The following is a 14021-nucleotide window of genomic DNA, read 5'->3' as shown; positions in this document are numbered from 1 at the left end:
TTAACAAGTTCAAGACTTTGTCCCTAATTTCAATTCGAAAGTTTAAATATTTGATACAAAGTTTTATTTTTCTTCTTGTTTTTTTGGTTAAGGAAAAAGTTCGAAGAAAAGAACCGGCCTGCATAGACGGAGGGGATGCAAGAACTTCATTTAGCGGTAGGTGTATGACGGACCTGCAAAAGCATAACGAGATGAAACTGGTGCATGCACAGGATCCGGCTTGGTCGCCTGGTAGGCTTCTGTACGGTTATAACCTAATGGAGCATCAACAGCAGCAGCATCTTGTCTCGAGTACAATGATAATCTCTCTACACGACGAACGGGTGCTCTCCTATACACAGGATCAGTCTCAATCCGGTAACTGTCTCTTCGTCTGTTGCTGGTTTCTCTCCTTTGCACAGGATCAGCCTCAATTAGGTAGTTCTCTCTCCTTCCACCAACAGAATAAGGTCCTGACATAACATCCTCTCTCCTATTGGGTGCCAGGTATGGGTCCGACAATGAAGAATCATAATAGGAGCGATAATATGGATCCCTTGCATATGCATCCACGGCGGCAGCAGATGTTGCAGGTGGCAACTCATGTCTGGTGCCAAGAGTACGAGTGTCATTCAAGTAAGGACGATCAGAATCAACATTCTCTCGATGTGCAGGGACATCATCTCTGTAAATGAAGTTTGTCTGTCGTAGAAGATGCTCTCCTTCATACTCCCTACGGCGAGATTCCCCGGCAGAAGTAATTGAATGAGAAGTCACATTATTTCTCCTGTCTCCCCGAAGACCATAAGCTCGATATTCCTTTTCAGTGAGGTACAAATCATGAGAAGTCCCCTCTCTTCTTGCAGGTACCACTTCTCGGTATGCAACATGCTGGTCCCCTTCATGGGCAATCACCGGATAACTCCTAGCATCAGTATGGGCATAAGGATCTCTAGTAAGAACATCCCTTTGTGAAAGCGGCCGTGATTCTCTCACCCTTTCATGAACTCCCCAATCCCGAGCTTTTGCTTCTGGCAGGGAACGGGGGGCTAGAACCGATGAATGCACTTGAGCTGGTCGGAAAAGTGCTGTGAGCCTCCTGACCTGAAATAAAAATATTGGATACAATCCCGCAAAAATGTAACAAAACGATGGCACCTCAGTCCAGGAAAGAGAAAAAAAAGCAATTAATAAAAGGAGAGCGGGTTATCTCACTTGTCGAACTGTAAGTTCAGTTTTGAACTTGTTTTTCTTATCATAGTTTTCCTTTATTGCCTTCTTGAAAACACTTTCAGGCAGAGGGAGACAATCTTTCTCCACGTTGAACCGCACCTGAAATTTGCAAGTCATCAGCACACAAATCTTGTTAACTATAAAAACGCAAACAGGGAGGTGGATCTAAGAGAATGTGACCTGAGCAGGGAAGGCCCCACCAAAAGCTTTTGGCTCAAGTTTTAAGCCTCCAGAAGAGGATGCTTTGTAAACCCCGTACAAAACCTTACGATCAAAATCATAGAGAAAAAGCTTCAACCCAGGTTTGATACCTAAAACAACTTCTTTTTTACCCATTGTAACACCCATGATACGGTATTGGAAACAGTCTGGCTTTGTCTTTCCACTGCACATGAAAATCAAACCGCCAAGCTTTTCTCTCTCATCATCACGTTTTTCACTGTTCTTTTCACTCTTGGCACTCTTGTCTGACTCGCGTCGTTTTTCTGTACTCCTCTGTTTTTGTTGGCTCTTTTCGGATTCGTCAAATTTTCCTGGATTCTTTTGAACTTGATGGCTCTTCTCTGTAGCCTCTTCGTTCGAGATATTCTGTTGGTTCTCTTTTGTTGAACTCAGCTTTTTGCCATCTTGTTCTCTTGTTTTTCTACTCTCGTTGTTACCCCTATTCCTTTTCCTTTTCCTCCCATTAACCTGTGAAGTATCTGTACCTTTGCTGGTTTTCAAACTGTTTTGAATAGGAGTTTTCTTCACGATTTTAGCTTTTCCCTTCAATGATCTTGGGATCCTCTTTCCAGAACTGGATGCTCCCGCAGAAGAGGCAGTTTTCTTTTCAGATAAATCAGGTTTCTTAGATCCTTCCCCAGGAGAAGCCATCTTCTTTTCAGCTGACGCAGGTCCACTGAACGCTTCAGAAGAAGAGGGGGCCTTCAGTTCAGATGACTCTGGTGTGCTGGATGTTTCTACAGGAGAGGGGATTTGTTCAGATGACTCTGGATTATTCAACACTTCAGCAGAAGAAGGGAACTTTAGTTCAGATGACTCTGGGGTGTTGGAGGTTTCTGCAGGTGAGGGGATTTGTTCTGATGGCTCTGGATTATTCAACACTTCAGCAGGAACACCGATCACTTCAGCAGAAGAGTGGACCTTCAGTTCAGATGACTCCAGTGGACTGGTTGTTTCTGCGGGAGAGATGATTTGCTCAGATGACTCTGGATTATTAAACACTTCTGCAGGACTCTCTATTTCCCTCCTGTTATCTGTTTCCATATAGTTATCATCTAGTTCCATAGTATATACATATACCAAACAATCGGGTTCACAAAGCCCAATGAATCCTGCAAATGATATGGTCAGGAAGTGATTTCTTTTGTTTTCTATCAAAAACAGAAGAACACAGGAACCAGATATCCTGTCCAGGAGACGAGTCAATCGAATGTGAGAAAGAAAAGGAAAGAAAAACAGAGTGAAACGGAAAGGAAATGAATGTAAAGGCAACAGAAAGAAAAATAAATGGAATGAGTGTAAAAGAACCTTCAATACTTCGCCCTGTTCTGGCTATATGTAAAAACTTAAGCAGCATTGAAATTATATTTTTAAAGGCAATACAGTAAATCCATTGAGACATTTTAGCTAAGCGGAACAATATCATTGTCATTCCAAGAGAATTGCTCAAATTCAAAGTCCTCTTAAATATTTCAGTGCATAACACAGAATGGGTTTCTAATGTCAAGCCATTGTCATATCAATCAGTTTCAATACTGAAAAACACCAACCCTAGAAGCATGAATGTTAGAAGGAGTAAAGACAGATGGTCCTTTATGTTTAAAGAAAGACAGGTAGTCTGTGCACATAAGCTCTGCCTATAGAGATAAAATCCCTTCCTCTGTATACACAACGAAGTAAACAAAACAAAAAACACCTTTCCTCTGTATACATAACGAAGTAAACAAAACAAAAAAAAACATTGAAGTTATCAAACTAACAGACCTCTGTGTTCACGTGTGTGCGTACCCCTATATATGTATATAATTATACATTATAGTGGCCATTAGGTATATCCATGCACGATCAGTATGTGTGTGTATGATGTTGTGCATATGGAGAGAATAATAACTTCCACACCTTTAGGTGGATGTCACATTCCCCATTTTATTCAACAAAGGACACAACCAGTGTGAAAACTACAATGTCGTCGTAATTTCACTAGAAACATGAGGAACACAGATCTCTTTCTCTACTATACTATATGTATGTGCAAACATAATCACATTATATTCAATCACACAGGAAGTGGGAACAAAAGTAACAGTAAGACTAACTCCAGAAGCCGCTCTTCTGCAATTATATCAAAGCTATTTAACCTAAATTGTGACAGGTGTAATGAAATAGAAGACTCCAGACTAACAACAGATGAAAATTTAGTAGGTTCACTACCTCAATCTAATGAAAATTCTGTCACAATTGATCACAGCAATAAATTTCTAGTAAAAATCATGACAAAGGCTTGACTACTAAGTCCCTGACTGTTTTACCATACTTGTTGGCTGAACAGAAATGTGCAACATATGCAAATTTTGTACACGTGAAAAATATCGCGAGCTAAGGAATCTGCTCTGTTAGCAGATCTACTCAATTAAACCAAATTGAATGATTAATAAAAATCATGACACCGATTTGACTATTTAAGTTTTTTCCATACAGGGCGGCTTGGCATTATCATGCGAATGCCACACATGCACTTTTGGTACATCTGGCAGCATCAAGACCAACAAATTTCATATGCACACTTTCTTCTCCTGTTCTCTCCTAGTACCGTTGTTACTGAGATTTACGTTATTTCCTTAAGGTAACGGAAATAAACGTTGAAAATCTGAGGGACTCGATTCCATTATACTACGTGTCCTAATTCGAAGAGAAAATCCAAAACAAAAGTGAGCGCGCCATTGTTTGTTATTACCAGTAATATAGTTACTCCCGCCATAACCACTCTAAGCACAAAATAAAGATTAGAATCACATCTAAAGCCTTTACTACCACAAAACCTCATGCAGTCATGGCAATGCCAAGACTTTCATTCGATCAGACCCACATGTGTGGTGATGATTCTGATGAATGAATGATATGCCCCGAAAGACTGAAGCCCGGATGCATATTTTTAACAACAGAAAAGAGAGAACCTTTACTGTTATCTCAAGTAAAACCAATCATTTGATCAAAACCCAGTTTTGATCATGCAAGTATATTGCAAAAAAGCAATCCAACAACCAATTGAATCAAATTTAAAATCGACCCGACTCGTGCAAAATTGCAAACAATCAAGCTTTACTTCTGAACAAACAATTCAACACCCCCTCTATTTATCTAATTGTCTGCCCAGATAAGAAATGGAAGCATAAAATACAAAATCAACTTAATATCTAAGACTCAGATCTCATACAATTTTAATTCAGCAGCATTATAAAACCAGGATCAAACTGTAAGCCACAAAACTACCAGGATCAAATTCAGAAGAAAATTTTCACAGTCCATACTTGCAAACACAAGCATTCATACCAAAAGAAAATTTTCGTTTCCTTACCTCTCCCACCGACCAAACAGAAGCCAGAGAATCTGGAAACCCAAAACCAAAAGAAAATTTTTAATCAGTGAGAAGCTGTTGTGGTTTTAGAGAGAGAAAGAGATAGAGTTCGCTAGAGAGAGATGAGAGAAAGAGAGAGTACCTTCAAAAGGAACCAGAGACTGAGAGGGAGAATCCAACGAGCGTTACAGAGGAGGAAGAGAATATCTGGAAAGGAACAATTCAAGGACGGTTTTACTCTCTTTCCAGTCCAAATTTTTTCAATGACCAAACTGCCCTCCTTTTATAACCCTTATTTTCCTCCTTTCGCACTTCTTTTTCAACGATTGGGTAGTATTCCTCTTCATTTGAAAATAAGAGATTTTAGGTTTGAATTTCGTAGATGACGAATTCGATACCTAATTAGGCTGTCTATTGTGTGACTTTGCTGAACTTCTCATCCCTTTAGCGTAAAAATATCGATGTACTAAAAAAAAAAAAAAAAAATCTAGGTAAAGGGAAGAAAATAAAAAAGATTTGGCCTCTATGTTACTCATGTAACAATCGAAGGTTGTTTATAATGGCATGCAAAAGACGCTTTTATAACCTAGTTTCTTTGTACATGTATTAATCCATATTTGTAACGATGTTATTTTTGTTTGATGATAATGCATGTGACACATTGATTTACTACTAAAAAGTACGTGTATCCTCATTAATAAGTGTTATAATTTTGATATATCCTTAACGCAACATCAAAGTGACACCAAAATTTAGAAACTTAATTAAATCCCATTTTGATTTTTCCTTTTCGTTATTCCTATTCTTACATTTTGGAGTTGACTATGAAAATTTGAATGTTTTCCGTGTTCTTTGCAAAATAAAACAAAGCCACATTTCATTCTATATACCTTAAAATTTATCTGCATTTCCTTAAAATGATTTCTTTTCTAAATTAGTAAATTTTTGATGGTTTTTATTCTATCCAACTTGTATCCTGTTGTTTTTGTTTTCCAATCCACGTGGCAAACATTCAAATTGGCTGTTATACTACTTGTTTTTTTTTCAGCTTACGTGGCAGACATTCAATAGGTTGTTGTAATGACATAAGTTTTATTTTCTTTTTCCCTAAATTTCATTTATGAAAAATGTTAGTGTCAATTGTGTATGCATAAGAAATTTGTTTTGGCCGTTCTTGCTTTATGGGACCGACCAAGATCAGCCTAGGCTCCTAGCAACTTTGCTGATATGGCCTGCGCCATGTCACTGATCAACCTCAGACAGTTTGGCCACTTAATAAAGAATGACTTACACAAAACAGGCATTGCCACATGAACCATAATGCAATTATAGCGGTGACCTCATTCGATATAAGTTGCTCTCCTAAAGGGGGGAAAGGACTTATACCGAGGTGTTGTTTCAGACCTCTTACACTTCCCACATGTTTTAACTTCTCTATATGACATCGTATGATTAGTTAAGACTCTGCAACCTTGCTGGTCCAGTTTCTTGTAAGTGATTCTCTAAAGGAGGGTAGTTGATAGATAAACAATTGCCAATTCATCATATAATTAGAGAGCAGAAGAAAGCTAATTTTCAGAAATTGGCAAAGATTTTATAGTGACAAGAGTTTACATACAAGCCTCCTAAATTTTCCAAAGAAAATCAAATTCAAAGAAAAATATAAAACCTAATTCAGTCAAGATAAACTTTAACATCAATCCCATTATCAATGAGGGATTGAACAACTGCTCTAATCTTCCCTTCAAACTTGTCCCTGTCCCGGGGAGTACAAGCAGCAGTATAAACATCGGCTTCTCTTGCCCTATCGGCTAAAATTTGCCCAACCGCCAAACAGGCAGGTATGTCGCAACGTGACTTGAGTACAGCTTTAATGTCTTTGGAGTTGGTACCCGCAGTTGCAACCTGCTTGGTTGTGACCCTGTGGGTGATCAAGGCTGACACAAACTGCTTTGAGATGAACACATGGAGTGTAAACGGTTCAATGTAGGCTACGGTGCGCTATTCAAATGATATATGTTTTGTTGGATTTTTGGACTTCTTCTCCTTCTGGTAAGTGTATGGGCGGCTATTGTCATCATTGAGGAAATCCTCTACCCAAAAAAACTTCTCGGTGCACAATGAATCTGTAAATTCCAGTCAAATGGCAGTTGATATCACCGGAAAATTTCTTCAGGAAAGAAATTTGATGGCTAGCGGATCTTCATGGCATCATCCAAACACAAAAAAAGTTCAAACCTCGTTCAAGCATAAATCTTTATCAACTTTCATAGATTTTTTCCGGAGAAAATCATTGGTTTGAAACTAATGCAAGGCTTTGTGACAAATAATTCGAGAATATAAGCCAAATTGTTGTTTGGGGGGGGGGGGGGTGGGGCGCGGGGGTGGTGTGGGGGGTGGTGCGGTGGGGTGGGACGCGGGTTAAGGAGTCGGAAATTGGGATTTCGAATGTACCTGTCCATTGTGAACATCACTCGTAGGCACATACAAGCAAGGCATGGCTCTGTTTCCCCCATACGCATAAACCCCTTTGCTCCACGCCTTCCCAAAGGCTTGCTTCAACACTGTTCCCTTTTCACTCACACAAGGCACCTTGACGAGAGTCGTCCTACTTGTGTCTAATCAGCTGAAAACCAAGAAAAAACACTTAACCATAAAGAAAGACACTTTGAACACCTTTGAGAAATATAAATTTACCAACGCAGAGAAATACAGTCACTTCTTTGAAACATTTCATCGAACAGGTGAGAGGCAATACAAAGAGAAAAGGAAGAGGAAGAAATTTTGCTTCCAAATTTGTTCCCTTTTGTGTGAAGCTAATGGAGCACTAGAAATTCAAGTTTTTAATTTTAACAAAACCCATTACTTGAAATTGTGAAACAATTAATATCAGTATTATTTTCTATGAGATTCTTCAAGTTTACAGAGACTGCAATCCACATGGGCAAATACCCAATTTCAAAGAAAAACATGAGAAGGAGAGAGACCTTGAGATAGGAGGGAGGAGCCCCCTTCGGCGTGCGGAAAGGAACGGCGTCGTACTGGGAGATTTTCGATCGGCGTCGTACTGGGAGATTTTCAACAGGAGAATAAGTTTGCGGCGGTGGAAAGATGCGAAGAAACGGAAGAAAAGAAGGCAGAGGTGATGAACTACTCAGAAGCTCAGAAACTGGCGCCGCACACTTGACTTCTACTGGCTTCATCATTTTGTGGGCCGCGGTCTGCCATCCCATTAGTCTCTTCAACGTGAAAAATGATCCTTTCGTATCCCTTTAATCAAATTCATCGATCCAATTTTTTGAAATTTAATCAAACCATTAAAAATAGGAATTTCTTTAAAAATTATAATAATTTTAGTGGTTGGTGAATTTGGTGGAAAAGATCTAGAGGTGATCCTTTTTCTTTTTACGTACTCTCTAATTACTGGATATGTATTCGCTCACTTAACTAAATAATTAATATTATTAATTTTTTATACACAAAAATTAATTATCTCAAGCATGAAATCTAAAATCATTTGGAGGTACAAAATAATAAAGACTATACATAAAAAATAACATCATTTCAATATTATTTTTGGGTAATTAGGTTTATCGCCACCACCTCCCTTGCAGTCGAAAATAACTTAATACTCAATTCATTGGAAGGGGAAATTAGGTAATTATTGTCTTGCATAATGCTTGCATGGTTTTGTTAACACAGTCAAGTTGGATAGAGAATGTGCTTCCCACCATACACTTAAGTTTGAAGCTCTTTCTAAGTAGTTTAGACTAAATTTATAGCATTATAATTGTTCTTGTGAGCTCTATATATATATATATATATATATATATATATATATATATATATATGACACTGTTCTTCACTGCAACCACGCATCCAATAATCTTTCTGTTTTTCAGAAATTAAAAAAAGAATCCGGTCGAAGTTGAATTCCCAAAAGTTCCTTTTGTTCTTCCTTGCTGCCACGGCCATTTCTGCCGCTTTAGTGACCTCGAGTACTCTTCTTCTCTCTTTCTGTCTCTCTCTGTGATTATTATTTTTATTTTTTTTTCTAATCGATGCTACAAATCCAACATACATTCCTCAACTTTATCCTACTCTGATTTCGCCTCGTTTTTAACATGATGTAACAGTGTGATAGAGTTGAATGATTTTTTCGTTTATGAAAACGAGAAAGTGAAGTAGCTAATTAAGAGATTGAAATTTGTGTGTTTTCGTTTGAATATTGCAGGATTCGTGGTTCATGAAGCGAAGGTGCCGCATCAACCTTACCATCTAGTTATTTCCTTTTCTTTTTTATATTGTAATAATATATGGCTGGTCTTGCCGTGATCTTCTCTTGAATCCTCAAAACTTCTTTCGCTCCACCCCGCAGGGCCAGACAATGTCATGTTTTAAATTATCTTAATATGTAAGAGTCTCCAAGAATAATGATTAATATCCTTTTAAACATGTCAACAAAAAACAAAAACACAAAATTACAGCTTCTCGCACAATACAATTTTGCATGTACAACAAAGGTGAAAACACAGCACAAGAAAATGAAAAATGACGAGCCATAGTATATTCACTTTTTTTTTGTTGCCCGAAATTCACACTAGTCCTCAACAAAGGAAGACAAATACAAGAATACCCCAAACTGAATTGCCGATGGATTAACCCAAAAAATCACCCAAGAAAAATGAAAATTGTAAAATTGAATATTATGTAAAATAAAACCCTAGCTAGCTCTATACGTTTCCCTTCTCTTAGGGACACCTCTCATTTCTTCCAGGACCTCCATAGTAAAAGTAATACCCCCAAGAGTTGTTATTCCCTCCTTGAATGTCATAACAATCTGGATGATCTGCCAAAAATGTAAGGTTGGGTAATGGGATTAGGTTATTATCCCAATTCACAACCAGCAGGTCTCGAAAATACGAAGCTCCTCCAAACCCTTCACCTGCAAAGTACCCACTGCCCATCTGTGTGGCTGTGTGGGAGCCTGAAGGCCTCGAGTTCACAACTTCTCCACCAAATTGTACCATGCTTGCGTAGTCTTGAAGGTGAGTGAACAAGAATGATGGCCAGTATCCAAGTAGTACTCCGTCCCCAAATTCCAGCCACCAATTTCCATGCCTTGGATCCTACAATGTGCACAAGTAATTATGGTTAATAAAAGCTTTTAATTAAGCAAGTTACACATGCTAGTTTAAAATAAAAAGCTGGTATGAAAAGAAAAGCTAGGTTACCTTCCAAATTAATAAGCTAAGATCAAATTGGTCACCGTTGTAGGAAGAAGTTGGAGAAATTGCAGCTCCAAGGGCAAATCTTCTATTGGTATGAACAAAGCCCGGACACAGTAAATTGTAGCATCCCGTTGTCTGATATGCATCGGTCTGCAAAATAAATAATATAATCACTATTATTATAATATTTTATGCTTGTTGTTGAAGGCAAGGTGATTTTGTATACTTACAGTCCAATAAGTAAATAATCTAGAATGGTTGTCCCCATATAGCCCTGGACTGACCTGCACAAACAAAATTAAATGAATTTGGCCCACAAGAAGAAGAGAGGTCGTGTTTACTGCCTTCAGTTCTATCTGTGCATGTTTCGAGAATCTTAGTCCTACTTTTAGTTCAATAATTAAACACAGAGAGAGAGAGAGAGAGAGAGAGAGAGAGAGAGAGAGAGAGAGAGAGAGAGAGAGAGAGAGGTTAATTAGTTTAGTGATGAAAGATAAACATGCCTGCCAACCAGCTTCAATGGTGTTGAGATCACCATCAAATGAACCAGAGGTGAGCCACATTTGAGACAAGCTGTGTTCATGCTGAATAACAACTTCGGGGGCCCATACGTTGATGCTAGCTTCGGCTCCATAGTATTGATCCCGACTCACATACCCAACTGCATACTGCAAACCCAATTATCACAAAACATAAACCACAATCAGTGCATGTGTGTGCGTGTGTGCGTGTGCGTGCGTGCGTGTGTGTGTGTGTGTAGTTATTTAATTTAAGTTATTTAAGGTTTACTAGTTTGATTTGTCATGTATTTTTTATTAAAAATAAACAGTAACCTCGTGGCCATTGTTGGATGTCTCTCTTCTGACTTGCCCCGTTAGTTTTCTTCCGTATCTTTCAACGCAGCTGGCTCTCATCATATCCTCCTCTCTTGTTCTTCTTATTGCAACTGTTCCTTCCGGGCAGACATTTCCCGACATGCTCCACAGCTGGTAAGTTTCAGCCGCCATTCGTGGAGGGTTTCGGCCTTTCGGTCTCTCTGGCGGATCCTACAAATTTTAGGGTTTAATTTTCATTTTTCATTTTTTTGTGCAAAATTTGACAAATAAATCAAAGTTAAAAACATTAAACGCAGCAAGAGCATGAGTAGAACCACTCTCGACCACAATCTGTTGTACATTTATACGCTATGCTAACCGAAGACCTACACAAACTGCCAGCAATTCGATGTGTGGTACAAACGAAATGCCCTCCTTCCTCCAAGCACCGGCAGCCACAAAGTGCTCATGCCAATCACGAATTACGACCCCCACTCCACCTAAGTTTTTTGCAAACCGAGTGGCTCTGTCAACAATATTCTTAAACCAAGCTTCCCTAGGTTAGGTACATGTCATCTTGCCGACATTGGCTGTCTAGACAAACTCGGTTTGGTGTTGGCCTGTCGAAATTCCTGATGCCAACAAACTACTCGCTGCACCACCTCCAAAGGCTGCCCTCTCTTGCCTTCCCACACCAGTGAATTCCCTTCCTGACATAAAGCCCATAGCACCATACAGCACAACAATCAAAATCAAATCCGTTTTGGTCCAAAAGAAAGAGTAACCAATCCTTCATTGAATTCCCATGGAAGGATATTGAACGAAAGCCAATCACAGATGCAAGCCTGTGCAAACTCACACTCTCTCAAAATACGTCCCACTTTTTGCCTTGAAGATCCCACGCTCATGAAAATGCAATATCAATCTATCTGCCGGCAAACGAAAAACTAATAGACATAGTTTGATAAAGTAAATGAAAGATAAAAACGTTAACTTTAAACTATTTTCGAAGAACCTTGAGAAAATGAAAAATCTACTTAAGGAAGAACTAAGTACCAGTGGCTTCTGTCCTTTTAACTGGGGATGATCAAAAGCAGGTTGATGATGAGAGAGAACACAGTCTATAAGATCGCCATCCCGACTCTGCAGATCAACAAACAAAATTCGACAAATTAAATAAAAAAAATACAGTACAAAACAGAGGAAAACAGATTTAAAGTTAAAGCCAATGCCTGAAATGTCTTGAGAGCAGGCTTGTTGATCTTGTTAAGACCAGCTGCTATAATCTTCAACTTGTTCGATTCTTGCTCCTGCTTCAACGCCTGATTGGCGGCCGCCGGATACACCGAGGAAGCAAGAAGAAGGAAGCGAACGAGACTGGGAATGATGGGGAAAATCTTGGAGTAGCTACAAATGGCGGATGCACTGCCACCACTCTGACCATCTCGGCTATTCCCATCCTTCCGTGTTGAGCTTCGGCCCTTCAGCTTTGCACCTACATTTCGGCCAACAAATAAGCTGACCTTCATGGCTGTAAATAGGGCAAACGCAATTGCAAGAGGCCTCACTGCCCAGTGAAAATCCTGCAAGGAGCTATAAGATTCATCTCCAAGTACAAACCTTCCGGGAAACCTCACAACCAGACAGCCCTTCGAAAGGACTTGTTGGATCCTTCCAGACGCCCATGCTTCTCCATTCTTCTAAGGCCACTCAAATCTGGGAGAGAACACACTGGCCTTCAGCCTCACAAAGTCTCCGACATGCCAGTTGAACGTCGGAGGACTTCTCTCTCCAGAGATTTTCTAGACCAATAAATCCAACTGCAACACTACCATCACGCTGTGTGGTTTAACGTCATTTGATAAAAAGAAAAAAGATTAAATGAAGGACGCCAAAAGCGACAGGTTGAATGTCTACTGCAATTGACATTGTTCAGAAATGGCATTAGTTTTTTTGTCCATGCACGCTTGTAACATTATTGAATTTCGTTTCTTGGTGAAATATTTCCACTAGCATATGTATTTTCATTTTTATTAAATAACAATGTCAAATCCGCTTCAGTATTACTATATAAATTGAGGCTGAAGTGAACTGAACATGGAATGTACACTTTGCAACTTCGTAATCTTGATCCTTAAGATCTATCCATACACAACATAAATAATACCCAAAGGCAAGCAACAATTCAAGCCCCTGCGTGTCAACATATCATCGCCATGCAGCCACTCTGCACGTCGACCACTACCACTCAAAACACCATAATTGCATTCGACACTGCATTAGACACTGTCAAAGCACCGGAGTGACATTACAATATTATTATTATTAACCAAGTTATGTTATTTGGATAAACACAAAACTGATACATTTGTTGACACACTTTCTAATACAATTTAGGTTTTTTTGTTTGAAAAATTAGGATCCTTTGATTAAAGTCCTTTGACTTTGCACACATGAACATATTTGTATTTAAAATATGACATTAAATGTAATTAATTCATTACCTATCAAATTTTCATAAGATTGGTGAGAACTAGTCAATTTCTACATTTTAGGCAAAAGAAAATATGTTTGGTGGATACAGTTTGATTTCATTTGTATCTTAGTTTGAATTCAAATTATTATTTCTTTAATGCGTACATGTGTAAATTAAATGTACCCATTAGTGCATTTGATATTTGTACCCATAAATATGTTATGGTTTTTTTTGAACTTTTAACATGTATATAATATACAATATATTTGAGTTCCACATTACTTCATTCTCTCACAATTTCTTTGTTTATATAACATGTATATAAACATGGTTCATCCAAATTTTCCCCAGATAATAGTTTAGTCCCAACCCAAGAGTAATTTGCACCTAAAATATTTTATTTTGTTCTCTCTTTGGACAGTCAGAAAATATAACAAGAAGTCAAGTGCAGGTACTTGTTTCAAACGATTAGTAGAGTTTAACCAATGATTTCAATTTTGTTAAAAAAAAAAAAAAATTAAAAATGAAAAAAAAAAAACAATGATTGAGCTGCAGATTAAGGGCTGGTTTGATATTGTTGTGCTTTGAAAAAAAACTGATTCTGCTGTGCTGTGAGAATAAGCGGCTGTGAAATAAAGCAGCAGAGTGTTTGGTAAACTTTTTTGTAAAAGTGCTTTTGAAAAAAAAAACAGTATTATAGTGTTTGGTAA

At 38.4% G+C, this 14021-nt stretch overlaps 2 protein-coding genes and 1 pseudogene across 5 annotated transcripts; all 3 read right to left on the bottom strand.

Annotated features, from left to right (window-relative positions):
• LOC137745732 (uncharacterized) lies at positions 1 to 5040 on the bottom strand. 3 transcript variants are annotated; one of them, XM_068485733.2, is made up of 5 exons: positions 4932 to 5040; positions 4790 to 4821; positions 1393 to 2546; positions 1195 to 1311; positions 1 to 1083 (listed from the first exon to the last, which is right to left on the bottom strand). In XM_068485733.2, exons 3-5 carry the CDS (start codon positions 2497 to 2499, stop codon positions 151 to 153), a joined length of 2157 nt encoding a protein of 718 aa, XP_068341834.2. In that variant the 5' UTR covers positions 2500 to 2546; positions 4790 to 4821; positions 4932 to 5040; the 3' UTR covers positions 1 to 150. The 3 variants fall into 3 exon arrangements, with proteins under 3 accessions (XP_068341834.2, XP_088536871.1, XP_088536870.1); XM_088680745.1 differs by having other exon boundaries at positions 1393 to 2390; XM_088680744.1 differs by having other exon boundaries at positions 1393 to 2620; positions 4932 to 5027.
• A 1299-nt stretch (positions 5041 to 6339) lies between these two features.
• LOC137745731 (uncharacterized) lies at positions 6340 to 8060 on the bottom strand (annotated as a pseudogene). Its single transcript, XR_011069722.2, has 3 exons — positions 7777 to 8060; positions 7244 to 7415; positions 6340 to 6915 (listed from the first exon to the last, which is right to left on the bottom strand). The product of XR_011069722.2 is annotated as an uncharacterized LOC137745731 (transcript).
• Positions 8061 to 9358: 1298 nt separating this feature from the next.
• LOC137745457 (protein neprosin-like) lies at positions 9359 to 11652 on the bottom strand. The gene is made up of 5 exons (XM_068485420.2): positions 10854 to 11652; positions 10524 to 10688; positions 10251 to 10304; positions 10024 to 10170; positions 9359 to 9918 (listed from the first exon to the last, which is right to left on the bottom strand). Exons 1-5 carry the CDS (start codon positions 11025 to 11027, stop codon positions 9541 to 9543), a joined length of 918 nt encoding a protein of 305 aa, XP_068341521.2. The 5' UTR covers positions 11028 to 11652; the 3' UTR covers positions 9359 to 9540.
• Between the last annotated feature and the right edge of the window lie 2369 nt (positions 11653 to 14021).

The sequence above is a fragment of the Pyrus communis genome, chromosome 12 (genome assembly GCF_041283825.1).
Source record: "Pyrus communis isolate YQ-2024b chromosome 12, ASM4128382v1, whole genome shotgun sequence".
NCBI classification, from domain to species: Eukaryota; Viridiplantae; Streptophyta; class Magnoliopsida; order Rosales; family Rosaceae; genus Pyrus; species Pyrus communis.
Note: the sequence above shows the minus strand (reverse complement) of the source record. Positions and strands in the feature narration are given on the sequence as shown.

What these genes read in the sequence shown, in the direction of transcription:
- LOC137745732 (XM_068485733.2), bottom strand. Translation starts at nt 2,499, where the DNA reads ATGGAACTAGATGATAACTATATGGAAACAGATAACAGGAGGGAAATA. An exon ending in GTGGGGCCTTCCCTGCTCAG is followed by an intron (nt 1,312 to 1,392) that starts GTCACATTCTCT and finishes TGCAAATTTCAG; the next exon opens with GTGCGGTTCAACGTGGAGAA. An exon ending in CTGAACTTACAGTTCGACAA is followed by an intron (nt 1,084 to 1,194) that starts GTGAGATAACCC and finishes TTTTTATTTCAG; the next exon opens with GTCAGGAGGCTCACAGCACT.
- LOC137745457 (XM_068485420.2), bottom strand. Translation starts at nt 11,027, where the DNA reads ATGGCGGCTGAAACTTACCAGCTGTGGAGCATGTCGGGAAATGTCTGC. An exon ending in CATCCAACAATGGCCACGAG is followed by an intron (nt 10,689 to 10,853) that starts GTTACTGTTTAT and finishes TTGGGTTTGCAG; the next exon opens with TATGCAGTTGGGTATGTGAG. An exon ending in CCATTGAAGCTGGTTGGCAG is followed by an intron (nt 10,305 to 10,523) that starts GCATGTTTATCT and finishes TTGTTTGTGCAG; the next exon opens with GTCAGTCCAGGGCTATATGG.